Below are 27,381 nucleotides of genomic sequence, written 5' to 3'. Positions count from 1 at the left end.
TTAAAAACATAGGATGGAGACAGATTGAGCGCATATGAGCGCTCCAACATGACAAATGCCATGTATCAATTTCATGTTGTGTATCAGCCACTTTTAATCCATTCCTTACAATGGATTTAGCCTTTTGCTACATGCAGGTTAAGTTACTTTTCTCCAGGTCAGCCACATTCCTTGATCAGGCCCTTGAGAAGTTTATGATAGGTATCCAAAAGATGTCAATCATATAAGCTCAGTCTCTTCCCTTCAATGTCATCCCAGTGCTTTCTGGATAATTTCTGTAACCAACCCACATAAACTGTGAGTGGGGACTGACGGCATGGCGCCATTGGAACCAGGCTACAGCAGCAGCGCCTGTCAGCATCGGGTGAAGGGCTGTAACTCTTTAACTTGGGTCCGGTCTCTGGCTGAGAATACAAAGCTCAAGTGGTACAGAGAGGCTCACAAGGGTGGAGAGCCAGATAACACCTGCTGGCTGCTCATTAATGATTCAACAAGGTGAGCACGTAGGGCAACCGCCACTCAGCACAGGCACGGCTCGTGAACAAGATGGACGGGTTGAGCACAGAGGAGGAAGATGGCATGTTCACCAGCATTTCTCTAGCAGACATAGGTAAGGAAGGTGTGGATGGATGCTCAGACAGTACTGTGACTGCCAGGTGGTTGAAAATAGAATCTTTATTATTATCTTTATTATAACGACAAAACTTATATTTGTTGGAGAAGATTTGAAAAAAATATAGCTACAAACGCCTTTCCTTCTTCCTTTTAAATTGATAGCCAAAGTTTCCATGGTTACATTAGATAGACTTTTTAAAAACTAATTCAACAAATAAAAATATAAAGTGTTTATTTTCTAGTTCAGGAAGCATGACCTCAAAGTTGTTGATAAATCTATGGTATTGATCTTTTTGTTCATTTCTTCTCTACTTTATCAAATAGTTTGTATTTTTTTTCCTGAAAAATTACCTAGAATATGCTCCAGCTAGCTTTAAGACCTGTGTCAGAAATTTTTATCTTTAAGCGAGGATGATATTTACTGAATTTAACATGGGAGAAGGGAACCCAGAACTTTCACTCATCCAACATCTCAGAGAAAACAGACGTCACTGAACTTCGAATTGCCAGTGTGCGTGTGCGCGTGCGTGTGCGCGCCCTTATGCCCTTGTGTTTGTGTGATGGTTTTCAAAGTCCCTGTAGCACAGTCAGGACCACAGCTAAGCCAGGGCGGTTACTGCATGGGAGCGAAGCATAACACTTAATGTCAATTGTCTTTCACGCAGCCAAACTTCTCTACTTTCTCCCTGAATACTCAAATTCAGAATGTGTCTTTTTCTGATATGTGCATCCAGCCAGCCAGTTAACACGAACTGCCAGTGGCCTGCGGCGTGGGGGGAGGAGGGGGTAGGGGAAAGGGAACTGCGTGGGGGGGGGCAGCTGTAAATGTGCTGGGGTCGTGAATTCAAGGAGTATTTCCAGCCTGCTTATGAGAGGAAAGGGACAAGGTGAAGGGATGGGACTGACTGGGTCCTGCTTGCTGCCTTTCACAGCGCTAGGGCAAGTAGCTAAGGAAACAGAAACAGAGGGGAAGCCCATTTCTTGGCTTCCCGAAGTCTGGATGACAGTGATGGTGGCCAAGTTCTCTGTTCCCGGTTGGGGGAGGGCTGCTTTGGAGAGCCTGGACGGAGCCAGGCTACACTCTAAAGTGTGCTGTGAAGCAGGCTGAAAGAAGGGAGGCTTTCTGAAACACCCTCTCTCTTTATTTGCCTACTCAGCCACACTCTAATTATGTACAAATAAAACAGTACATAAACATGTTAAAAACTTCAGATCCTTAGTGTGTTTTTATTATGAGAACACTTAAAACCCACCCTCTTAGTAATTTGGAATATATAATATGTTGCTATTGACTACAGTCAGCATGGTCTTCCCTAGACTTCTTGAATTTATTTGTCCATTACTTACATTTTTTTTTTTAAGCTTTTAACCAGCATCTCCCCGAGCCTTCTGGCTTTCAGTCTCCGTTAACTCCCATTTCTGTTCTCTGTTCCAGTAAGCTTGACGTTTTTAGGTTCCCTCTACAAGTAAGAGAGGGTAGCATTTGTCTTTTTGTGTCTGGCTTATTTCACTCAACACGGTGACCCCCAAGCTCAACCGTGTTCTCACAGTTGGAGGACTCTCCTTCCCTTCTCAGGCTGAACACCGTTTCATTATTAATGTGTGTCCCCTTAATTAATTTGGCTGCCAACAGTCCTGGCTGTTAACTGGTCCTCATCTCTCAGGTCCTTTCTCAGTTCTGACACTAATCCTGGCAGAGGTCTCCGCACGTCCTCAGCCACCCGCTTCTGCGTAGACACACTTTCGGCTGTCTGCCCCAGTTCAGCTGTCTGCCCCGCCATCCCTGCCAGCTGAAGTTCAGCACAGTGAGTTGTTTCTCAGTTTCTATTTCCTGGCTCCATCTGTCCCGTCAGGGTCATTTCCTGCCACTTTATATGGGCTCAGTGGATACTTAGTATTCCCTGTACACAACGCCTATTTCATGTCTCTAGTAGTTCCTCTCACTGCTTAAAACAAACCACCTGCCTCTGTCTTCCCGCCTCCTCCAGTGCCTCCTCCAGAAAGACCTCCTTGATCTCCAGCTGGCTGTTTTCCTCTTTTCTCTGTAAGGACCTTGCAGGCACCTTAGCATTGCTGAGTAGCATTGTGACAGCCCTGCCAGGATCTTGACCCACCTGTGAGACAACCCTCCAGGCATCCCTGAGGGAGTTTCTAGATTGGGTTAACTGATGTGGGAAATCTACACGTGGTGGCAGCATTCCACAGTCTGGTGTCCCAGACTGGAGTCAAAAGGAGAAAGTGAGCTGAGCACCTGTCTGCTCCCTGACAGCAGGTGCCACGTGATCAGCTGCCTCCTGTCCCTGCTGCTCTTTCTACCATGGTTTGCTCAGAACAGTAAGGAAAGTAACCACTGTTATGATGTACTGTGTATCCCATGCAACAGGACTGTGGGCATCTAGAAGACAACCGGGCTTTACGAGTCTGTCCCTCAGGCATGTAGTACAGTGCCTGGCACTTAACGGGTACACGTGTCTGCCACGACATTCAGAATGCACTCCTGTGTGTTCGATTGAGAAGTTAGGCAGACAGCCATCCTAAATTATTTCTGTAATTTTTTTTTTTTTTTTTTGAGCTTCTCTCCTATGCTTACGTTTGGATCAGTTTGGCTCTGCTTTCAGGAAATACTGAGTATCTCATCAGTGGATGGGACCCGCTTAGCTGAAGAGCTGGCACAGGCTGGCGCTGCTGGGAGGGTCTGTGCTCTGGAGTAGGCCATGCCAGGGTTTGACTCTGAGGCTCTGAGCAGTCGGTGAACATTGCCAGCTCTTCGGATGCAAAGTGACCCTGGGAAGATGCCTCAGAATCCCTTTGACGATGGAGGAACCCATGGAGGTGTCTTGAGTTAGCATGTCACCCAGCATGTCAGCTCCTCTGCTCCCACTTCAAGGAGCTCTCAGCAAAGTTCCCCAGCTCTCGGGGTAACCTTGGTGTGGTATGGACGTTGTATCGTACTCTAAGTCTGGACTGGTTGTGACTGGTCCTGATAAAGAGGTTTGGGAAGGGACCGAGGAAAGGGGCATGAGCTCTCCACACAGGAGCTCAGTTCTTTCCCACAGCCCTCTCCCTCTGCCCATCGCCATCCTCTGTGTACTTTCTCTGCCTTCCTTTACCCCTAGGCCTGCTTTCTGAAACCTCTCTTGAATCATATTCAAAGCTGCTTCCAGCATCAGCCTATGAGCCCCCAGCGCCAGGTTGCACTGTGCTTCTCAGACAGTGACACAATAGCTAGGTGCTTTTTATTCCGTGCCGCTTCCTGCCACCCTGCAGAAAGAGCTGCTATAGCTCCTCAAGACTGTTCAAAATAGCCCCGTTTTGAAAGCTTTCAGGTCACCTGCTGTCTCCTTGGTCAAGCAGAACAGACATTAAAGTTCCAAGAAAAAGGCACCAAGGGGTCTGGGTTCCTTTTCATCTCCTCTGCCATTATAATACAAGCTAAAGAGGGAAATGGATTTGTGGCTGTCCGGCCTAGCACGATCCCGAGCCCTAACAGGAGTCCTGCTCACCCGGGGACCCCCCCTTCTTCCTGGTGCTAAAGGGGGACAGTATTTGTGCCAACATGTCTCCCATGTCTGTTGTGTGGCTGTAAATGGCTTTGCTGGGTTACAATGGGCATCCTGGGAGTCAACTATGAGGAGGAGAACTCTGGAGTGAACATATTATTGAACAAGTACTTAAGGGTGTGGAGAATGTCATCCATGTGCATGCACATGCACACGAGTGTGTGACAGGGTGGGATGCTGCCAGAATTAGTGGAATTCCAGTGTGTTGCCTCTGTTTATATCACATTGTGAATTTGGCTTGAACAGTAACTTAAAAGATCATTCAGCCGGGGAGATGGCTCAGTGAGTAAAGCGATTGCTGCATGTGTAGTTGTTAGGTTTTTGGTCAACTTGACCCAGAGTCACCGGAGAAGAGGGACCCTTAATTGGGGAACTGCCTCCATCAGATTGGGCTATGGGCATGTCTGCAGGGGCATTTTTTTTTTTTGACTAATGATTGGTGAGGGAGGGTCCAAACCACTTTGGGAGGGAGGTCCAGACCACTGTGGGTGATGCTCCCCTTAGGTGGGTCAGCAAGCTGTGCACTCCATGGAGAACAAGTCAGTAAAGCCCCTTCCTCTGTGGTTTCTGCTTCAAGTTCCTTCCTTGAATTCCTGCCCTGACTTCCCTCAGGAAAGGACTGTGACACAGAAGTATAAGCCAAGTAAACCCCCTTTTGAGTTGTTTTTTTCTCAGTGCTTTATCATAGTAACAGAAAATAACTAATACACCATGCAAATATGAAAGTCTGAGTTCTGATTCATACAGCTATGTAAAATACCCATGGTACTGGAGCCTTTAATTCCAGTTCTCAGGAGACAGGCGGATCTCAGTGAGTTTAAGGCCAGTCTGGTCTACATAGTGTGTTCCTGGGCTACACAGTGAGACTCTGCCTCAATAAAAAATAAATAAAAAATAAAAATAAAAAGCCAGATAAGACAAGGCAGCATGGACTCATAACCCCAGAGCTGCAGAAACAGTGGGGTCCTTGAGGCTTGCTGGCCAGCTAGTCTTACTGAATAGTAAGACCCTGCCTCAAAACATAATGTCTAACATTGACCTCTGACCTTTACACTCATATGAGCACACATGTGTGTACACATATATGGAGATTACCCAGATATCCTTAAGGGTTTCAGAAAGACTTTCTGTTCTATGGGGGAAATGCTCTCTTGGAGACAAATGAGTATATTCACGCATCCAGCATGGCAGAGAGTCTCAGCATGCTCAACTGGCATCTGAGTCCCTCTTTGTATGGATGGTGACATCACCACAGTGAGACATTTGTCCCTCCAAGCTGAAGATAATATGGACAGTGGATTAGGAATTCCTCCCCAAGTCTGGAAAGAACATGTCTAAGAGACACAGCACAAAGCATTTAAGGAGTTAGCTGGCTGCCAGCAGCTCTGAGGGCACCCTGATCTGGGTCTCTGATGCATCACTATGAGCTGTTACATTCTCTGCAGAAACATCTTCAATCAGAAAAGTTCTCGTGACTGAAACAAATGAGTTACACACACACACACACACACACACACACACACCAGCTTAATAAACAGGCTTAAGACACAACATCTAAATGTTTTCAGTAATCTAGAACATTCCCTCATCTTGTCACCAAAAGATAAATATTAATATTTTGACTTTTCCTTTAAAAGACAAAACCACCCATCAGTCCCCTCACAGCACAGGGTCTTTTATTCTTCACTAGATTAACAACAACCAACAACAAACAGAAGCAGAGCTTAGATTTCTTTTCATGTTGGTTTATTCAGACTCTTTGACAATTGTGGGAGATCCCCACAGATTATAGTTTTATTTACTTCAATATATCCACTAACCATGCTCCTGGGTCTTGGGTGGAGGGACAGAGGGAGGGAGGGAAAGACAGACAGACAGACACACACACACACACAGAAAGAGAGAGAGATGCTAAAAGTTTCTTCAGAAAGTGTTATTTATTTATTTATTTTTGGCTTTTCAAGAGAGGTTTGGACGGGCCAGGTTTTGTGTGTCAACTTGACACAAGCTAGAGTTAACCCAGGAAGGAGCCTCAGCTGAGAAAATGCCTCTGTGAGATCCAGATGTAGGTATTTTCTCAATTAGTAATCAATGGGGGAGGGCTCAGCCTACTGTGGGTGGGTCCATCCCTGGGCTGCTGGTCCTGGGTTCTATAAGATGGTGGGTTGAGCAAGCCAGGGGAAGCAAGCCAGTAAGCAGCACCCTCCATGGCCTCTGCATTAACTCCTGCTTCCAGGATCCTACCCTGTTTAAATCCCTGTCCTAATTTTCTTCAGTGATGACCAGCAATGCTGAAGTGTAAGACAAATAAAACCTTTCCTCCACAACTTGCTTTTTTGGCCATGATGTTTTGTTGCAAGATTAGAAACCCTAACAAAGACAAGATTTCTCTGTGTAGTCCTGGTTGTTCTCACTTTGTAGGCCAGGCTGGCCTTGAACTCACAGAGATCTGCCTGCCTCTGCCTCCGGAGTGCTGGGATTAAAGGTGTGCACCACCACTCACTACCCAGTGGAGAAAATTGTGTTTTGCTACCGTAGATTCTATTATTCATTATGAACCCTTAACCGAGACACAAAGGGTCTTTTGACAGCCAGCAGAGTGGGATTCAGAGAGCCTCCCACTCCCCTTTCTGCCTGAATGAACACATGCATGGCTCCCTTTGCTTTTTATCTTGAGCGCTATGGAGGCAGTTAGGAGTATCTTATGCTTTTCCCTATCCTACAGAGGACCTTCAGTGCCTCTAGGGTAGACAAAGGGCTCTGCAGCTATTCACTCTTCTGTGTTAACATTTAGTGCAGCTTCCTGCCCAGCATCACCATCAAGGTCATGCTAGGTACTCAGAAAGCTTCCTTTGTTTAAAAGAAAAACTACAAGATTTTTTTCAACCATGTTTCTTATCACTGTAATATTCTTTTGAAGTTCTAAGTGGCTTGTATTCCCTGCTATTTCAAACCCCCTTAAATAGCACCTCCTGGTGGATTTCTGTTCTTGCCTTGAGCCCTTTCACAGATATGATTCTGCTGTCTCCGAGAGACTCTCCAGTAATTAGTGACTGTTGATCTTACAAAAAGCAAATTTCCCAGCCAGTATGTGTCTGGAAAACTGCCCAGGGTGAGGGTATAATGGGACCAGTTGCATCACTTGCCTCACCATGATGGGCTTCCCCTTGAATCGAGAACTGAAATAAACCCTTGTTCCCATAAGTTGTTTCTTATCAGATATATGGCCATAGCAGAGGCAAAGTAATGAGTACAACTCCTGACCTCAATCTTCCCAGTGCTTCAGGCCTTTAATACCCCCTTAATACAGTTCCTCTGTGTGACCCCCAACCATAACATTACTGTAATAATTACTGAAGTAGCGACTTCATAACTGTAATTTCTCTAGTTGTGGATTGTAATGTAAACATTTGATATGCATGATATCTGTTGTGACCCACAGGTTGAGAACCACCGTCCTAAGGTATTGATGGTCCCTAGACTTAGGAATAAAGAAACACTGGACTGATCCCAGAGCAGTAATTTTGAGGAAGAGTTTTAAATTTATTTTTTTAAAGTGCTGGCAACTAAGCCCATTAGCTAGTCACATCACTCCAAGGCAGATGTTTCCACTGCCCATCGTTTGGTTGTGGGCTATGCCTTTCTGGGGGAATCACTGAGTAATAACAATAAATACAAGAGCTGAAGTCGGGGTCCTTGGAAACAAATCCTGCTCCACTAGCTGTGACAACTACTGTTGGGAAGTTACTCAACTGTTCCTTATGGTAGTTCCTTTGTCCAGCTGACAACAGAGTTTCATGGCGTGGTTCTTCACCAGTGTCTTCTAGTCCCTCTCCCTCCGACACAAGTGCGGAGTAAGCCCCTCAGTGGCATCAGCTGTGTGCAATGGTTTAATTCTCTTGTTGAACCTAGGAGGGTTCTGGTTACACAGCACCCCCTGGAGGTGACAAAGAATCGTTTTCTGTCTTTGTGATTTGTTTGGTGAAAGCTGATTGAAAAAGGATGTGCTGGCTATCACACAATCCCAATTAGAAACTGCAAGGAGTCCTCTCTGCCAGCTTTCCTAAAATGATGAGTCCATCTTAAGAGGGAAGAGAGGCAGTGAATTAATTTCACTTACAGTGTCTGTCTATTCAGCCAGATCACTTATATTAAAAGCTACTATTACCTATGATTGGATCAACAGATTATGCTAGTGTTTGAGAGGCATACATCATTCTGCATTTTCATCTGGTATGTTTACAGAACGAGGGAAGTTTTGTTAATGAACTTTTTTTGTTCTGAATATTATTTCTGTGTAGCAACATACTATTTTATGTATAAGAGTATGAGTTCCTTACTATTATAAAGCAAAACCACTGCAGGTAGCATTCAGAGATCTGGGAGCTGTTTAGCTGGACAATTCTCTCCAGCCAGTGGCTGCAGCCCTGGCTATTGTTATCTGAAGCTGGATGGGCATTCATGATGGCGTATATACAGCCAGCAATGGATGCTGATGTTGCCTGGTTGTTGATCTGGGGCTGTCATTCAGAGCCCTAAACATGGCCTCTTCAGGACAATGGTTTCTGGGAAGTCCTGTTTCTTCTTTGTTATGAGTCTTCCCCACAGTGAGTCCATGGGAGGAATAAATCCAAGCCTGTTCAGATTCAAAGCTGACAATGCTTGAGAGGATGCCAGAGAATTTACTCTCCTATTTAGTTAGTTGGTCCTCTAAACATGCTGAAAAGGCTGTTTCTACCCTTCCAAATTCAGAATGCACTCAGCCTCTTAAAACAGCCTCCATCTGAAGTCTCAGGTAGTGTGATATCATGTGCAGGCTCAAGATGTTGGGCCGTGGGTGCATGGCCACTGGCATGCACACTCCTCGTGGCTCAGTCCAGACGTGTTAGTTTATCTACCAGAGGATCTGTGAATTAGAGAAACAGATTTGTGCTCCACTCACACATACAATAGTGCCACCAGGAAAGGACAGTGGCAATAGGCTTGCTTAGAGCAGACCTAGAAATAAGGTCATTCTCTCCAGCAAGCATCTTACAGTAGCTGGCAAGTGTTAGCCACAGTGGAAGAATGGTTAGACTCTGAAGGGCTTCAGTCTTCAGTCTCAATCCTGAAGAGAGGGTCAGGAACTTTATTCCTCTGACCTCCTTTACACAGGACAGATAACAGAAACAAAGAAGAAGAAGGAAGAAGGAGAAGAAGAAGAAGAAGAAGAAGAAGAAGAAGAAGAAGAAGAAGAAGAAGAAGAAGGAGAAGAAGAAACCCAAACCCCACAAATCTTTTTGACAATTCTTCAGCTAAAATATGCTATGAGAAACGACAAAATCATTGTTTTTCAGCATAAAAACCTGATTTTGAATAAATTTCACCACTAGAGGTCACTAGTGTACCATCTCGAGAAGACAAACAAGTGGCCTTCTCTAAATTGGGCGCAGTGGAGCACCTATGCGGAGATCATAGGGATCTTCCTTTCATCGAGGTTATCTGGTTATCTTTTTGCGGTTGTTAGAGACTAGCATGAGGAAGTGCTGCTGGTTGTCGCTCTAGGTGCCCTTCCAAGAGTGCTCTGTGATGTGTGGAGAACCGTCACACTAGAGCCACTTCCGCGGGAGCTCTGCCTCTGCCAGATGTGATGAGAAGCAATGAGATATTGGTAGAAAGAAGTTTGAACGCCGAGGTGAAGACACGATGGTAACCCAGGGCTGTCCTTTCATGGCAAACACATCTGCTTCTCTCAACACAGAAAAGTGGAGATCCCAGGGAGGACTATACAGCCAGCCAGAGATTACATCTGGGCATGGTGCTGGAGCTTCATTTATGGTCAAAAACAGTTGCTATCCTCAAGGAATACAAGAAGTCAAATGCACGGAATTTCTACTCAGCTCCAATCGGTACTTATGCAAGCCAGAACCTTTCCCTCCTGCTGGTTTTTCTCATTGTCCTGCAGACTCACGGGGCAAAAGCGGAATTCTGTTTTTGTAATCAAACTCGCACAGTGCAGCAAAGGCCAGTGAGCTTCTTGTAAGCCAGGGTCTCATGATGCAGCCCAGGCTGGTCCTGAGTCTGCTCCCTCCCTTGCTCCTGCCTCCCGGGTTCTGGGGTTACCTCATGTGTCTGCCTGGGGCTGTCATTCTCTAATATGGTACTAAGGGACATCACAGGCCTTTCACACCAAATCTAAAAGAGAACCACAAAGACATTTACATGAAATGTTAAAATGCTGACCTGACGGTGGTCTATGAGGTCTGTTAGGATATATCTATTAATATTTTTTTTTGGCACAAAATTGTCTGGATGGAAAAGATCCACGAAGATGTCCTCTGAAGGGACATCTGTGAATGCAAGAGGCAGAGCTCCAGTGTGCTTTGGGAACTTGTGTTAAATTTCTTCCCAATGAGAGCTACTTTTTTTGTAATCTACTTCATGCCATCACAAGGAAAGTGACTGTGGTTGGGATGGAATCAGAAACATACCTGGCTCTGTGTATAACCTCAATAGTTGTATTTTCTCATAGCCTAAGGTCCCTTAAACCACTGAAATTAGTTGCCACTGGCTTTTAACCAGCTCAGTCCCCTAGTGGCAAGGCTTTTCAGAATGCTTTGCCTTCCCAGGACAAGCCAAGGGGGCTTTGGCCCTGCTTCCCTGTGACAAATGCAATTATCTTAGAAAATACCAATTTAGCCAATTATTTCCCCCACCGTGTGTGTGTGTGTGTGTGTGTGTGTGTGTGTGTGTGTGTGTGTGTGTTGCACATGTGCTTGCAGAGGCCACAGGTCAACCTTGGGAGTCCTTCCTTAGGATTCTTACCCTACCTTGTACTTTTGGGACAGGGTCTTTCACTGGCCTGGGACTCACCAGTTCAGTTAGACTGACCTACAAACCCTGGAGTTTTGGTCATCTTTACTTCCCCAACAAGGGAATTATAAAAGCATTCACCAACAACCATATCTGGATTTTTTTCACCTGGGTCTCAGGAATTGAACTCAGGTCCTCATACTAGCACAGTAAATGATCACCTGAGCTCTCTCCCCAGCCCTTGCTCTTACTGGGAACTGTGGAGAAGTTAGGTTAAATGGTAAAACAAAAGGTCTGGAGTAAGCTGCAAAACACCCCATTGATGCCGTAGACATCCTTCAAGTGTCCCAACTCCTTCAGAGGCTCATCAGCCTGCAGTTGTGGAGTTTTCTTCTCTTTTGATCAGAAAAAACTCCCAGGCTTCCTGTGACATTTCCCTAGAGATGTTATATAATGAAGGGGGTGGGGACAGGAATTTGCCCCAGAACTGAAGACAACACAGGTAGGAAGTTCCTGAGAGAGACGTTGCCATGGACCCTGGGGGGGGGGCTGTATTTTTTGTGGGCGTGCCAAGAGTGTGAACCCCTTTCCTGGATTTGATGGAGTGTGATTTCAGCACACCAGTCCGTGCTTGCATAATTCTGGTCCTGGTCCAGGAAAAACTTGCTTCACTTTCCATAGAAGCAATAGATTTTCAGTCTCCACATTCTGCCCCTTTATCACAACATGCTGCATATGTAGGTTACTGCAGCCTCCCCACACTCTGGGACTCAGGGCAGGGCGGGACAACACTGAATGAAGTTCATGCAGGAGTGAGGTGTGAGTGGTAGAGGCTGAGATTCTGACCCAGGCATCTCACCATCTGTCAACATCTGTAAAACAAGTTATACATCGGCTTGCAAGTGCTTGAAGATCCCAGATCCTGACAGAAAAGGAACCTAGACTGATCCCTTTATCTTAAAGGGTTACTGGGAGACAGACAACTACCAGAGTTAGGGCAATCTGAAGAAGACCCTTTAACAAGGTAGTGTTTTAGAGCTTGCTACACTGGAGGCCATTCTGTTATAAAACTGGAACTCTGGCTTCTCTGTGCTCTTCAAAGCATCACTTCCTACTTTTTGTTTGATTTTCTCTGTGTAGCCCTAACCTTCCGGGAGCTGGCTCCACAGACCAGGTTGGCCTCAAACTCAGAGATTCAGCTGTTTTTGCCTCCCTAATGCTGGGATTAAAGGCATATTCCACCACTGCCTGGCTACAGTTTATGCTTAGTAAAAACAGAATTTCCTCTCTCTCTCTTTTTTAGAGACACAGTTTTTCTGTATAGTCCTGACTTGTCTTGGAACTCATTATGTAGACCAGGCTGGCCACAAACTCAGAGATCTACATGCCTCTGCCTCCCGAGTGCTGGAGTTAAAGGTGTGGGCCACTGACAAAACAAAACAGAAAACCCAGAATTTACTTAATGCTACTATACTCAAATGATTAATCTTGACTTTAAAGCCAGATTATTTCTATAAGACTCAATGGAATGTGCTACCCTCCTGAAATTATTTGTATGTTTGTGCGCACATGTAATTGTGAGAATTACAGGGTCATGAAATTCTGAATTGTGGAAGATAACTTTCTGAGGAGGAAATATGCTCAGGCTTCCAGGCTGGACTGGAACTTATTATGTAGCCCAGGCTGGCCTCAAACTTGGAGCCATCTTCTTGCCTGTGCCTCCCTCTGTGGGATCACAGACACACAATACCGCAGCAGCTTTGTTGCTATGCTAATCAAGGTTTTTCCAAATCATCTATTTGAATTCAACATTGACATTATTGTAATAATATATTAACCATTGAAGTAATTAATGAATTTGGCTTTGTCCTAAGCAGGCATATCTGCAAATGAAGGAGTGATTATGTTATTTTTATATTTTATGCTATAACAAAACATGTTGTGTTTGTTATACAGATAAAGGTAAATAAAATAAAATCTGGTTAGAAAACACGTGAGGAAAAGTCAACATAACTGTATATTATTTTCTTTCCCCCCCCCACTAAGGTACAGAGTTTAATGCCATTAAAGATCTTGAGATCTTTAATTCTTTGAGAAGCTCTCTAAAAAACACAGTGGCAACCTCTATACATGTCCAGAAAAAAAGAAAGAAAATGACTCATAAATTAGCCAAACTTGAGAAAAGTACACATAACTAACTTAATTTACCAAATGGCAATATGGCTCATGCTAAGTATAGTACTCTATTCCAGAAATGCTATTAGGTCTAGTTTAGAAATCAACTTTCAGTAAGCAGGACACAGTCTTCAGTCACGAAGTTCAAGACAGTGCTCATTCTCCAGAGAGTTCAGTAACCTTGCAAGGGACAAAGAATTAGCAAAAGAGAAAATGTGAGTTCTTATCGAGAAACAAGATGAAGCAGGGTTTGGGAACGCATGAGTTTAAAGTATCAGGGAACACACCAGGCTCCATTTAAAAGTACCAAAATGTTTCCCTTTAGCATATTTCACTTTAAAGCATCCAGCATAGTTAGGATCCCTCTAATTAACCGAAGGCATGTTTTTGAGTGCATCTTGAGAGTGCATCAGCCTGGCAGGTCAGAGTGATTTAAAAACAAAAGATTAATTATTTTTGTATATGAGCATTTTTCTTGTATGTGTGTATGGGTACTGCCTGCATGAAATGTCCATGGAGGACAGAAGCTAGTGTTGGATCCCCTGGAGCTGGAATCACAGGTGTCACAGGCAGTTGTGAACCTTCTGCAAGAGTGGCCAGTGCTCCTAACTGCTCAGCCAACTCTTTAGCCCCTGATGACATGAGCTCGGAACTTGTCTGTTTGATTCTGAATCATTTCTTCTTCATAAAGCACATGATCAGATCCTGTTAACAGCTTCAACTTTGGCTTCTTCTATTGCAAACTCAAGCTGTACGTTACATGATATACTGCAAATATTTTCAACACTGTGAGCTTTCATTTTCATTTTCCAATTGGTATTTTTTCTATTTTTTCCAAAGAGCAAATATTTTAGTTTTTGTCAAGTTAATTTCTATAGCATTTTATGATTTTAAAAGTATTTGCCAATTCAAAACTGATAAAGATTGTTCTGTCTAACCTTCCATTTTAGACAATGTTCATTTTGTATTAACACTTTGTGTATGTTGTGAAGTCAGAGTTCAGGTTTATTCCCCATGTTCATATCTAGTTATTCAAACACTGCTGTTGAAGATAAACTACTCTCAATGGTACCACAGTGAAAAATCAGTTAGCCATATGAGTCAATGTGTGGGCTTCTTCCCAAACCTGTCCTGTTTCAGTTAACTGTGCGACCTTCTTTATAGCAGCACTATTATTGACTTATTGGTTTGGCTTAAAAGTAAGCATTGAAGTAATATTGGGTATTCCCTCTGTTCCTTCACAAGTTTCTACTTTGTACCACAATAAATAAAGAACCCAGAGACTGATATTGGGGTTCAAGCTTCAAGCTGAAGGTCAGAGAAGCAAAGTAGTAGCTGGTCACTAGTTCTTACTGCTACCTCAGGCTGGAGGCCGATATTGTTGCTTCTCTTCACCACTGCTAGAGAATCCTGAGACTGAATGTCTTCCTATCCTCAATGTGGCTGGAGAATGAATGCCTGATACTGAGACCTTGCTCCTGTCTTCTATACCTCCCTAATGCTAGGATTAAAGGCTCGTGATCCCAGGTGCTGAGATCATCTTTGTGTGGCTGTTTCTCTTTAGGATTGGATCAATCTTGTGTACATCTCGGTGGCCTAGAACTCACAGAGATCCATCTACCTCTTAATCTTCAATCCTATGATTAAAGTTGTGTACCACCACCTCCTAGTTTATGGCTGCTGGGATTAAAGGTGTGTGCCTGGCTTCTATGGCTTGTGGCTGACTTTGCTTTCTGAATCCTCAGGCAAGCTTTAATAAATCATAAATAATATATCACCACAGCATGCCCTGGCAGGAATCCCAGAGGTTCTGACTATCTACCCGCAGGACTTCCAGATCATTTGTCAAGGCCTTTTGTGTCTGCTCAGCTTTGTGTCTTCCACAGCAGTTCTTAGAGGAAGGCTGGCCTTATAGATTAGTTGGATCATGGCCTCTCCTATTGTGTTTCCTGAAAAAGTTTGTAGAGAATTGAGTTTTACTAAAATATTTGGAAAATGTTACCACAGATCCTCCTGGATCTTGTATATACTTTCCTTAACTATGGGAACAGTTTAAAATAGAGATAGATGCTCTAGATGTCATCTGTTAATGTGAGCTTTTGTATTGTGTTTTCTCACAAAGAACTGTCAGCTTCCTAAGTTCTGCACCTGGTGCTAAGGCTGCCATAGCCTCTGTATAACCTCTAACGTCTATAGGACAGACAGTGAGGCCCTGTCTTCCATTCTTGATGTTGGTGATTTGCAATATTCTCCTCTTTCCTTCTGGATAAATATTCCTTGAGTTTAAACTTTACCATTCTTTTGTTTTTTGATCATTTTTAAATTAATTTTTTTTTACATTACAATCCCAGTTCCCCCTCCCTTCTTCCCTCCCAAACCCTTCAGTCCCCCCTCCTCTCCTCCCATCTGCTCCCGAGAGAGGGTAAGGTCTCCTCTAGGAAGTCTACTAAGTCTGTCCCATTGTCTAGTTGATGCAGGAACAAGGCACCTCCCACCCCCACACCCCTGTGTTTAGGCAAGGTATATCTTTAAAGAGAATGGGCTTCACTAAGTCAGTTTGTGCATTAGTGTTAGGTCTTGGACCTACTGCCAGTGACCTCTTTTTGTTCCATTCACACCATTGTCACCTATATTAAGGGAGTCTAGTTTGGTCTTATGCAGGTTCCCCATTTGTCAGACCTGAGTCAGTGGTCTCTCATTAGCTCAGGTCAGCTGATTCTGTGGGTTTTCCTATCATGGTCTTGACTCCTTTGTTCATATTATCACTCCTTCCTCACTTAAATTGTACTCCGGGAGCTTGGTCCATTGGTTAGTTGTGGATTTCTGCATTTGCTTTCATCTGTTTCTGGAAGAGGGTTCAAGCTTCTCTGGGGTTATGGATTGTAAGCTGGGTACCTTTTGCTTTATGTCTGGTATCCACTTATGAGTGAGTAATACTATATTTGTCTTTCTGGTTTTGGGTTACTTAGGTTGGTTTATTCTAGCTCTGTCCATTTGCCTTTGAATTTTAAGATGTCATTGTTTCTTACCACTAAATAGTACTCCATTGTGTAAATATACTGCATTTTCTTTATCCATTCTTCAGTTAATGGACATCTAGGCTGTTTCCAAGATCTGGCTGGCTGTTACAAATAATGTTGTTATGAGCATAGTCCTTGTGGTGTGAATGTGTCTCCCTTGGGTATATGCCCAACAGTGGTATTGCAGGGTCTTGAGGTAGGTTGATCCCTAATTTCCTGAGAAATTGCCATACTGATTTCCATAGTAGCTGTACAAGTTTGTACTCCTTCCAGCAATGGAGGAGTGTTCCCCTTTCTCCACATCCTCTCTAGCATTAGCTGTCATTGGTGTTTTTTATTTTAGCCATTCTGATCAGTGTAAGATGGAATCTCAGAGTGGTTTTGATTTGCATTTCCCTGATGACTAAGGATGTTGAGCATTTCCTTAAGTGTCTTTTTGCCATTTGAGATTGTTGTGTTGAAAATTCTCTATTTAGATCTGTAACCGATTTTTAAATTGGATTATTTGGTTGTTTGATTTCTAGTTTCTTGAGTTCTTTTTATATTTTGGAGATCAGCCCTCTGTCAGATGTGGGGTTGATGAAGATCTTTTCTTATTCTGTAGGGAGCCCTTTGTCTTATTGACTGTGTCCTTTGCTTTACAGAAGCTTCTCAGCTTCAGGAGGTCCCATTTATTAATTGTTGATCTAAGTGTCTGTGCTACTGATGTTCTATTTAGGAATTGGTCTTCTGTGTCTATGTGTTCAAATATATTTCCCACTTTCTCTTCTGTGAGGTTCAGTGTGGATGGACTTATACTGAGGTCTTTGATCCAATTGGACTTGAGTTTTGTGCATGGTGATAGATATGGATCTATTTGCATTCTTCTACATGTTGACAGCCAGTTATATCAACACCATTTGTTGAGTATATTTTCTTTTTCCATTTTATATTTTTAGCATCTTTGTCAAAAATCAGGCGTTTATAAGTGTGTGGGTTGATATCAGGATCTTCATTTAGATTCCATTGGTCCACCTGTCTGTTTTTATGCCAATACCAAGCTGTTTCTGAGACTATAGCTCTATAGTAGAGCTTGAAGCCAGGGATGGTGATGCCCCCAGATGATCCTTTATTGTACAGGATTGTTTTGGCTGTCCTGGGTTGTTTTTTTTTTTTTTTTTTTTTTTTTTTTTTTTTTTGGTTTTCTAGATGCAATTGAACATTGCTCTTTCAAGATCTGTGAAGAGTTGTGCTGGGATTTTGGTGGGAATTGCATTGAATCTGTAGATTACTTTCGGTAGGATTGCCATTTTTACTATGCTGATCCTTCTTATCCAAGAGCATGGGAGATCTTCCCATTTTCTGGTATCTTCTTTAATTTCTTTAAAGACTTGAAGATCTTGTCATATAGGTGTTTCATTTGTTTGGTTAGAGTTACCCCAAGATATTTTATTTTATTTGTGGCTATTGTAAAGGGTGATGTTTCTCTGATTTCCTTCTTAGCCTATTTGTCGTCTGTATATAGGAGGTCTACTGATTTTTTTTTAGTTAATCTTGTATCCTGCTACATTATTGAAGGTGTTTATCAGTTGTAGGAGTTCTCTGGGAGAGTTTTTCGGGTCACTATCATATCATCAGCAAGCAAATAGTGACAGTTTGACTTCTTTTCCAATATCTATTCCTTTGATCTCCTTTTTTTGTCTTGTCGCTATAGCTAGAACTTCAAGTACTATGTTGACTAGGGATGGAGAGAGTGGAAAGCCTTGTCCTGTTCCTGATTTCAGTGGTATTGCTTTGAGTCTCTCTCTAGTTAGTTTGATGTTGGCTGTTGGGTTACTGTATATTGCCTTTATTATGTTTAGTATGGTCCTGTTTCCCTGCTCTCTCCAAGACCTTTATCATGAAGGGGTGTTGAATTTTGTTGAAGGCTTTATCAGCATCTAGTGAGATGATCGTGTGTTTTGTTTTCTTTCAATTTGTTTATATGGTGGATTACATTGACAGATTTTTGTATGTTGAACCATCCCTCTCTGGAATGAAACTGACTTTGTGATGTGGATTATTATTCTGGTGTGTTCTTAAATTTGGTTTGCCAGTATTGTATATTTTTGCATTTATGTTCATGAGGAAATTGGTCCGTGATTCTCTTTCTTAGTGGTGTCTTTGTGTGGTTTGGGTATCAGTGTAATTGTAGCCTTGTAAAAAGAGTTTGGCAATATTCCTTCTGTTTTTATTGTGTGGAATAATTTGAGGAGTCTTGGTTTTAGCTCTTCTTTAAATTTCTTATAGAATTCTTCACTGAATACATCTGGGCCTGGGTGGCGGCAGCAGTGGTGGCTTCTTCTTCTTCTTCTTCTTCTTCTTCTTCTTCTTCTTCTTCTTCTTCTTCTTCTTCTCCTTCTTCTTCTTATCTTCTCTTTTTCATTTTTTTTTGGTTGGGAGCCTATTGATAACTGTTTCTAATTCCTTAGAGTTTGGAGGTGTATTTAAGTTGTTTATCTGTTCTTGATTTAATTTTGGTATGTAGTACTTGTGTAGAAAATTGTCCATCTCCTTAAAGTTTTCCAATTTTTTGGAGTGCATGTTTTTGAAGTATGACCTGATAAGTCTCTAAATTTACCATTATTTAAAATAACTACCTTTGCAATTCAGTGGTAGAGGACATGTTTAGCTTATGTGAGGCATTCACACAAGTAAGTTCAGCATCAGGACACACACACACACACACACACACACACACACACAGAGAGAGAGAGAGAGAGAGAGAGAGAGAGAGAGAGAGAGAGAGAGGAGAGAGTCTTTGAATGAGAATGGTCTCCATACAGTTGGTGGACTGGTTTAGAGAATTAGGAGCTGTGTACTTGTCAGAGTTTTGTCACTTGGAGTGGGCTTTCCAAAAGCCTCTTGCTGTCCTCAGTGCATTAGCTGCTCAGCCTTCTCTAGTGCTATACCTGCCTGCCACCATGCTCCCCACCATGTTGGGGATGGACTCCTACCCTTCAGGATCTGTAAGCTCCAGATAAACTCTTCCTTCTATAAATTGCTTTGGTCATGGTGTTTTGTCATAGTGATGGAAGTAACTAAGATGCCATCTTTCTGTCCCATATTTTCCCCTGTTGATGTTATGGTTTTCTCATAGGAGTCTGATAGGGGATCCTGAAACAGGATCTATGCAGCCCATACTGAGCTTCTTCAACTCACCAGCCTCTTCCTCCATCTCCTGGATGCTGCAAACTTAGTTGTATGCCAGCAAATCTGCAACAAGAGGTTTGACTTTAGATTATTTCCTTTTATCTGCTTGTTCTCAAAATGTGTTCTTCTTTTCCTAATTTCTTAAAGAGAATACTTAGTTTATTGACTTGAAATCTTTCTTAACTTCCCAGATAAGCCTATAATAGTAAAAAAGTTCCTAAGCACTCCTCCAGTTGAATTCACAAATTTTGATGTTTACAATTAAAATATGTTGGTTGTTCACATTAAATGTTTTCTCTTAATTAAAATATTTTCTCATGACTGTCCATGTGATTTATAGTTTGTTTGAAGTAGTTTGATTTCCAATTATTTAAGAATTTCAAAACATCTTTGCCTTACTGATTTCAAATTTAATTTTCTGGTGGGTAGAGAAAATAATTTGTATAAGTTTAATTATGTAAGTATTTTAAATTTATTGATGATTCATTTCTGGCAAGAGACCATTTTTGGGGTCTGAAGAGATGGTTAAGAACTGGGCTGGAGAGATGGCTCAGCGGTTAAGAGCATTGGCTGCTCTTCCAGAGGACTTAGGTTCAATTCCAAGCACCCACATGGCAACTCACAATTGTCTGTAACTCCAGTTCCAGGGAACCTGACATCTTCACACCAATGCAACATACCTCTTGTAGAGAACATGAGTTTGGGTCACAACACCACAGCTGAACCCAACAGCTCACAAGAACCTGGGAGTTGTAGAAATGGTTCAGCACTTAAGAGTATCCACAATCAATCAGCTGCGCGCACACACACACACACACACACACACACACACACACACACACACACACACACACACACACACGGGTGGGTGGGCGAGGGAGGCAGGGTAAGGGGGGAAAGGTAGAAAAGGAATAAGGAGGAGGTGAGGAGAACCGGACAGAAGTATATGTAAGCTTGCCTCAATACTCAGGTTTTGTCAATGTCAGCTAACTGCAAGATACTTTGTTTCAAAGTTTAGGTTAGAATGAGAAGACCACAAGGCAACCGAGTCAGGTATGTAGTCTATTTGTCCCTGAATAAAAAACACGCTTTTAAGTCTCAGGTTTTCTGTGAGATCGAATGAGATCAGGCGATGATGACCTAAGGCATCACAAACTGATCGGGCGAACTGTGAGCTTAAAAATCGTTCAGGATTCAGGGGTACGAAGAGAATCATCCATTAATGGTACATGTTTTATGCGTTTTCTGATTTTAGAAATTAAAAAAAGAAAAATGTGCTTTTAGAATCGAGGGACGGCAGACTGTATTGTTCTGCTCACTCTGTTTTGAATGTGAACGAATATCTTTCGTCCCGAGTCTGTTTGTATCAATCTCCAGTATATTCTATCACCTAGAACGGCTCAAAATCACTTTCCAGGCTCGGGGCGAGACAAAAGCTGCTCAGCCAGGTCCGCTTTTTTTGGAGCAGCATCTCTTCTACGTTGTGATTGGTCATTGCTTTTCCAGGACACACCCAACAATCCTGATTGGGCGTCAATGCCCTTTTGTTAGGGCGAAGGTGAACCCCGGTGCTCCGCCAGGGGCGGGGTTGGAGCGGCCAGCAGCCAACGCGCAGGCGTGCGATGTCGCATTAGGATTGGTGGGAGCCCGCCTCCTCGCTCAGCGCACGCTCCGTGGGCGGGAAGGGCGGAGCTGCAGCTGTCAGTTGGTCCGAGAGCCGCGGCCTGAGGCGACTTACCCATTCCGCCCCCTCCCGGTGCCTCAGACGCAAGGTGAGGCGGCCCAGGGTGGCATGGGCCGGGGTCTCGGGACCGCCGGGGTCCTGCAGGCGGGGCGGATCGGGGCGGGGACCGGGGCAGCGGTCTGGGCACTGGATCGCGGGGCCGCGAGGCCCGATGCCCCGCCGAGCCCTGCGCAGCCACCTTTCTGGCTGCACGCAGCGGGACCAGTGCGAAGAGCCTGGCGGTGCCGACCTGCACCCTGTGGGGCAGTAATGGGACCCAGGTGGCGGGAGAGGATGCACTGCAGCCCGAGCTACCTTTCAGCTCGCAGCAATCCTCCTGCCTCAGCCTCCCGAATGCTAGGATTGGATTACAGGCGTGGTGGCCCAAGCCTGACTGGGGTGGGACATCCTTGCTTGCGCCTGGGTTTGTGTCTTTGTCAGCTGTTCTCGAGCATCCTGTGGAACAGATATTGGGGAATAAGGTTTGGGAAGGAGAAGGCACACGTTCCCGAAAAGCCACGCTTTCTGTTATATACTGCCAGACTCTGATGGTGTAATAGCTGTAAGGACAGATGTTCCCAAACCGTTACCTGTTTCTGAGGCCCAAAGCTGTGCTTAGGAATCCTGGTGCCTGTATGCTCCAGTGATAAACTGGATACAGCTAGCTCGCTGGAGATCTAACTTAAACTTGAGATCCTTATTGACCGTATGGTCCCTCGATTTCCATAGAATTTGAGACCCAAAATATGTCAAAGCAGAACATGGACAGATAGAAACAAATCGAGTGGATGCAGCTTGAAGCAAATGACATTTATCTTTAGTTGCTTAGTTTTTGGAAATGCCAAAGAATCAGGACCTTAATTATGTCTTGGCTGTGAAATGGGAGGCAAGGCCCCTGACCTTTATAAGGCTTAGTATCCACATCTGTGAATTACAGTTTCCTTCTGTTTTGATAAAACTATATATGTGAAGTGTTTAGCTTGTTAATTTAGTGCAACACTAGCTCATTGGTAAGTAGACAGCAGATGAAAAACATCAATTGCAAAAGCAGAATATTCCCGTGGTTGTGTTTGGAGGTGAGGTGGAATGGCAGGGGAATACAGACTGGACATGACTGTGGATTAGATTCTAGTGATGTGGATTAGACCATTCTCAGCACTGGCCCTGAGGTATCTTGGCTACCTGGATTTTCTAAAGTTTCTTCTGTGGTCCAAACAAGAACATAGAAATGGGAGGGTAACAGTGAACATCTCTTGCATGCTTACTAAGTATACAAACACATTTGAATTAATTAAATACTCAGAACCACGAAATGCACAGTTATTAGCTCTATTTCATGGATGAAAATACTGTGGCTGAGACTTTTAAACCTGACCAGAGTTCTGGAGCTTGTGATACAAAGTGAAGGTATAAGTAGTGATTAGATCTGTGTCTAATCCACTGTGCTAAATATCTTCCTGAGAAAAGGTCTTAGAAGGTGCAGTGTGAACATGCAGTGGTTGTTTAAGTCAATCCTGCCTACTGTTTGCCATATCCCCTAAGCCTTATTCTCTCTATTCTTTCCACTCCTGGATTTAAAGTATAGAAGGTTACAGACTAATCACTAACCAGCTAGGTGCACATAGGCACTGACATTTCCTGTGCTTTTCAAAGAAAAGTTTTTAAAAACTCTGACATGGAGAATCTCAGAGCTAGGGCAGCTGGTAAGTCAGAAACTAACTGTGTAAGGGGTGCGTGTGCATATACATGTGCTGCCTTCAGTGACCCTACAATTCACAGGCTTGACACTGTGCATGTATTCCCAAGCACAGTGCTTGGGAGGTGGATTGGACTTCTGGAGCTTGCTCTAAAACCACACTGATGGACTCAGTGAGTTCCAGGTTCAACCAGAGGCTTTGTCGAAAGAAAATAAGGTGGAGAGGAACTGAGGGGAACACCAGAGTTGACTTGTGGCCCCCACATGCACATGAAAATGCAAACAGACAGACAGACACACAAAATAGCTTTATGCCATTTTAAAACTTGAACATGTTTAAATGGAGAGGGATATGTTTTCAAGAATTACCATGCAGTGTAGTTTTCTTACATTGTCATAAATTTGTTTGGTTGATGAGAATTTTTATTTGTTTGTTTGAGACAGGTTTTCTCTGTGTATCTTTGAAGCCTGTCCTGGAACCTGTTTTGTAGACTAGGCTGGCCTCAAACTCACAGAGACCTGCCTGCTTCTGCTTCCCCAGTGCCGGGATTAAAGGCCTGCACCACCACCATGTGACTTCTTAGTCTTCAAATACTATATAACAGCTTGAATAACTTTTAAAAAAGAATTTTGAAAAAAAAATCTAGTAATTCACTTTCTCTGAAATGCAGACAATCTTTGAAAACCATGATGGAAAGCATGAGAAAGCAGGCTCTCCATGCTGCTCAGTAGCATGCTCGGTTTTCCTGTTCTGGAGTAGTGTCATGTAAGGATACTCAGTAGCTTTCATACTGAGAGCTTCAGAGAGTCTGCTTTTCCATTTGTACACTGGGCATTCTGTCTCTGAAAGATTTTTTTTTTATGTGTGTATCTTTTCTCCTTTTTAATTGTCCTTAATAAAAGGATTTGCAGTGTTGCTTATCTACCCATGAGCACTTCTATGCAACAAGGCCTGAAAAACAAGCTTACATTTAACTGTTTTTCTTGTTGCAGACTATTCATCAAAGGGTGTGCATCCAAGAGCTGAAAGTCTGTTACCCAAGATGATGAATGCTGACATGGATGGTAAAGTCTTTAATCTTTTTTGTGCATGCTTATGCCTTTCTGTATGCTTTTGCTTTATTAAGCAATGGAAAGAGCAGAGAAACAGTCTTTAGAAGGTGTAGGTTAGCTGGGCAGTGGTGTGCATGTCTTTAATCCCAGCACTCAAGAGGCAGAGGCAGAGGCAGATGGATCTCCAAGTTCTAGGCCATCCTGGTCTACACGGTGAGTTTCAGGACAGCCAAAGCTACACGGAGAAGGTTTAGGTCTTGATTCTCATTTTCCCATTTGCTGTAGAAAGTTGCCAAGGTGACTTCCATTCTGTAACTGTATGGCATGCTCAGCCCCATCTACCCCAAGGTATAGGTTCTGTACACAGAATTATTAAGACAGTGGTTATAAAATGTTCTGCAGAATTTTAAGTGCTGCATGTCAAAACTGGCATAGTGTTTATTAATAAATGTTAACACTTTCTTACAGCAGTTGATGCTGAAAATCAGGTGGAGTTGGAAGAAAAGACTCGACTCATTAATCAGGTGTTGGAACTCCAACACACGCTTGAAGGTAGAGTAAATTTGGTGAATGACATACAGTTAACTTCAAAGTCCATGTCAATACTTGGTGGGTTTTTTTGTTTCGTTTTGTTGTTACTTTGTAAAAAAGAAAAAAAGTCACTGTTTTTGTAAGTGTGGGTGGTGTTTGTGCTGGGGCACTCTGTGGAAGCCAGAAGCTGATGTGTGGGAATGTCTTTCCTTCACAGGGACCTTGGAACTGAACTCAGGTCATCAGGTTTGGGTTGCAGGTGCCCTTACCCAGTGAGCCATGTTGCTGAACCCAGTCGGTTTCTCTTTCTGGCTGGTGGTCTAAAGGACAAATAAGCCTCAGATGGGTCACTCAGAGCATCCTCTTTAAGGTGTTCACAGGATGCTGGCTTAGCATGGGAGCTCTTTTACTCTGGTAGGGTGTTATTGAGCATGTTTCAGGAAAGCTCTGTTAAAATGAAAAGAAACATGACCTCCAGAGATTCCAACTGATCACAGATTTATTTTTTGTTTTCTGACTTCCTTCCATACAATTTTACTACCACTGACATGGCTTCTGATGTTCAGTGTTATTAAATATTGCTTTTGTTATTAAATATTGCTTTTATTGCACAAAGTGTGCAATAGCTTCTCATTGACAGTAACTGTCAACTCTACCTCAGGTTACCTGGTGGTTCCCTCTGATTTAACTCTCCTGCTTTAGTTACATGTCTGTGGCTCATTTCCTCAGTTCCTTCAGGCCTTGTGTCAAATTACCCTTAGCAAAATAGTTAACTCTAAAAAAGCACTTCTCATCTGCTTTTATGACCCTTAGTCACTGTGCTTTTTTCTCCAGAAAAAGTGTGACATATTGTATATTGACATGCTTAATGTTTATTTCTGATACCTGGGTGCCTGTGTTACCGAATGCATATGTTCCCACATATAACCTTGTTCGTTATTGCTTCTAGAATTGTGTCTGTTCCTGTTGATCATTAGAGATTTTTAAATGTGTGAATGGAGATAATTTTTTACTTGTTCGTGAGGACCTGCGTCTTTTGAATTTTTAAGTAATGCTTAACCACCGCTTGGATCTCATATCCAGCGTAAGAATCCAGTTGTGTTAAGATGCAGATCTTAAATATTTGTGTAAAGACATTGTAGTTTCATGTGATAGGACATGGACCCTTTATAAATACAATGTTTTCTAACCATTGTAAGAGTTAACATAAACGCTTTATAGACTGAGTCCCATGGGAAACTCTGTCAACATTCACCATCTTTACTTAATCCTTTACCACCACCACCCCTCCAGTAATCTGAACTGAAAAAACAGAAAATTTGCAAATTGTGATATTTATTTATTGGTAGTGCTCAGTGTCAAATCCAGGGTTTCTCACTTGTAGGCAAGGGCTGCACCACTGGGCCACACCCTCAGCCTGGTCTCAACCTTTTGAATCTTTTGAGTGAATCTTGCATTGTATAATATGGAATCATTGCATGTTTTTATTGATAATTGCATTTTTTGTTTTTTATGTAGATCTTTCTGCAAGAGTAGATGCAGTTAAGGAAGAAAATCTGAAGTTAAAATCGGAAAATCAAGTTCTTGGACAATATATAGAAAACCTCATGTCTGCTTCTAGTGTTTTTCAGACAACTGATACAAAAAGCAAAAGGAAGTAAAGGGCTCACCCCCCTCTCTTCTATGGGGTTGCTGCTTTTTTTTTCCTTAAAGCTTGGATATGATCCAAAAGTTACAGTATCCTTTGCTTCCTTGAGTATTTTATAAAGAGTATGTCAGATCTAGGTAATATTAACTGCTTAACAGGAAACATACCCGCATTAATGTTATATGTATTACATTAGTCTATGAAAATCTGCAAATGTAGAGACTTTATAATTAGAATGACAGATATTTATGAAACTTGAAGATGAATGTTTTGCCAGTTTGCTTATATATCTATAGGTTTAGCACTGTCTTTTATCATATGCCTAACTAGTAAACTATACAAGAGAATAACCATGTGTGAAAAGTGACCAAAACCATGTACTGAATGCATAGCTTCTGTACCTTGTCCACCATCGTGTGCCTCTCCTCCACCTTCCTCTTCCTCCCCATCTCCCTGACAGTAACTTCAGTAGTTGTCACTTACCAGAGTAACCTGAACTGTAAATGTTGACACTTAACCAAAACAAGATACTTTCTTAGCTAAGGCTTGCCGTTTGTGATATTTGTAATAAGATAGGATCGATGGTTTCTCTTTAATCAATTGAAGATAAATTGAAGCTATCAAAAACCAAGGGTATTCTTTGAAATGTAAATTGTCACATTGAGAAGCTAAAAACTCCCTTTTACACAAAATAGCCCATTTGGTGTTGAAAAGTGCTGGTCACATGTATGGAGAAATAGAAAATCTTGAAGAAAGATAGAAATAGGGAGGGAAACTGGATAACAGAAGTAAACAACTCCAAATGTTTTTCCTCCAGATGTGTTACCTCTGGCCCAGAGCTGCACTTTTAGGACAGTATGAAATCGGACTAAGTCTGATATAAGCAGGTTAAGTAACATGTCAGAGGGACCAGTTAAGAGCTTGGTCTCAAGGTTTGTACCCAGGAGATAAACTTTTGCAAAGTTAATTGAGAGTATATTAGTTTATGAATCATGAATATAAGAGAGCTTTGTATATGTGATAATTGTTAACCTTAGTATTTTATCTCAGTTGTTTTCCCAGAATTTCTGTAAATAAAACTACTTTGTTTGCAGAATTTTAGTCATTTCTTTTAACAATTTTAAAATTGTTTGGTTTGTAGCTTCCATTTGATAAAGGAGTTGATATCAAAAATAATATTAAAATGTTACAATAGGAATGGTCCACTAATGCAGCTGATGACTCTTAGGTTGGGCTGTGTTGACATGTGGGATCATCTAATGTATTAGTGACATTAGCTACATGGACATGTAATCCTCACATGGCAGATATTTTGCAACCCGTTTGTGACTGTGTTACAAATATTTAAAATTGTGTTTGAGTTCTGCTTTGCTGTTTAATAAAAAGCTATTTCAGAA

The 27,381-nt window shown here is 42.6% G+C and overlaps 1 protein-coding gene across 1 annotated transcript; it reads left to right on the top strand.

The window, feature by feature from the left end:
• The first annotated feature begins 316 nt into the window (after window positions 1–316).
• Scoc (short coiled-coil protein) lies at window positions 317–27,381 on the top strand. Its single transcript, XM_051194712.1, has 5 exons — window positions 317–495; window positions 20,885–21,105; window positions 23,746–23,817; window positions 24,274–24,357; window positions 25,855–27,381. The coding sequence occupies exons 1-5, from the start codon at window positions 317–319 to the stop codon at window positions 25,995–25,997; spliced, it is 699 nt and encodes a 232-aa protein (XP_051050669.1). The 3' UTR covers window positions 25,998–27,381.

This window comes from Phodopus roborovskii, unplaced genomic scaffold (genome assembly GCF_943737965.1).
Source record: "Phodopus roborovskii unplaced genomic scaffold, PHOROB, whole genome shotgun sequence".
Lineage (NCBI taxonomy): Eukaryota > Metazoa > Chordata > Mammalia > Rodentia > Cricetidae > Phodopus > Phodopus roborovskii.
This window is presented reverse-complemented; position numbering and strand designations above follow the sequence as displayed.

What these genes read in the sequence shown, in the direction of transcription:
- Scoc (XM_051194712.1), top strand. Translation starts at nt 317, where the DNA reads ATGGCGCCATTGGAACCAGGCTACAGCAGCAGCGCCTGTCAGCATCGG. An exon ending in CCCGGTGCCTCAGACGCAAG is followed by an intron (nt 21,106 to 23,745) that starts GTGAGGCGGCCC and finishes TTCTTGTTGCAG; the next exon opens with ACTATTCATCAAAGGGTGTG. An exon ending in GATGAATGCTGACATGGATG is followed by an intron (nt 23,818 to 24,273) that starts GTAAAGTCTTTA and finishes ACTTTCTTACAG; the next exon opens with CAGTTGATGCTGAAAATCAG.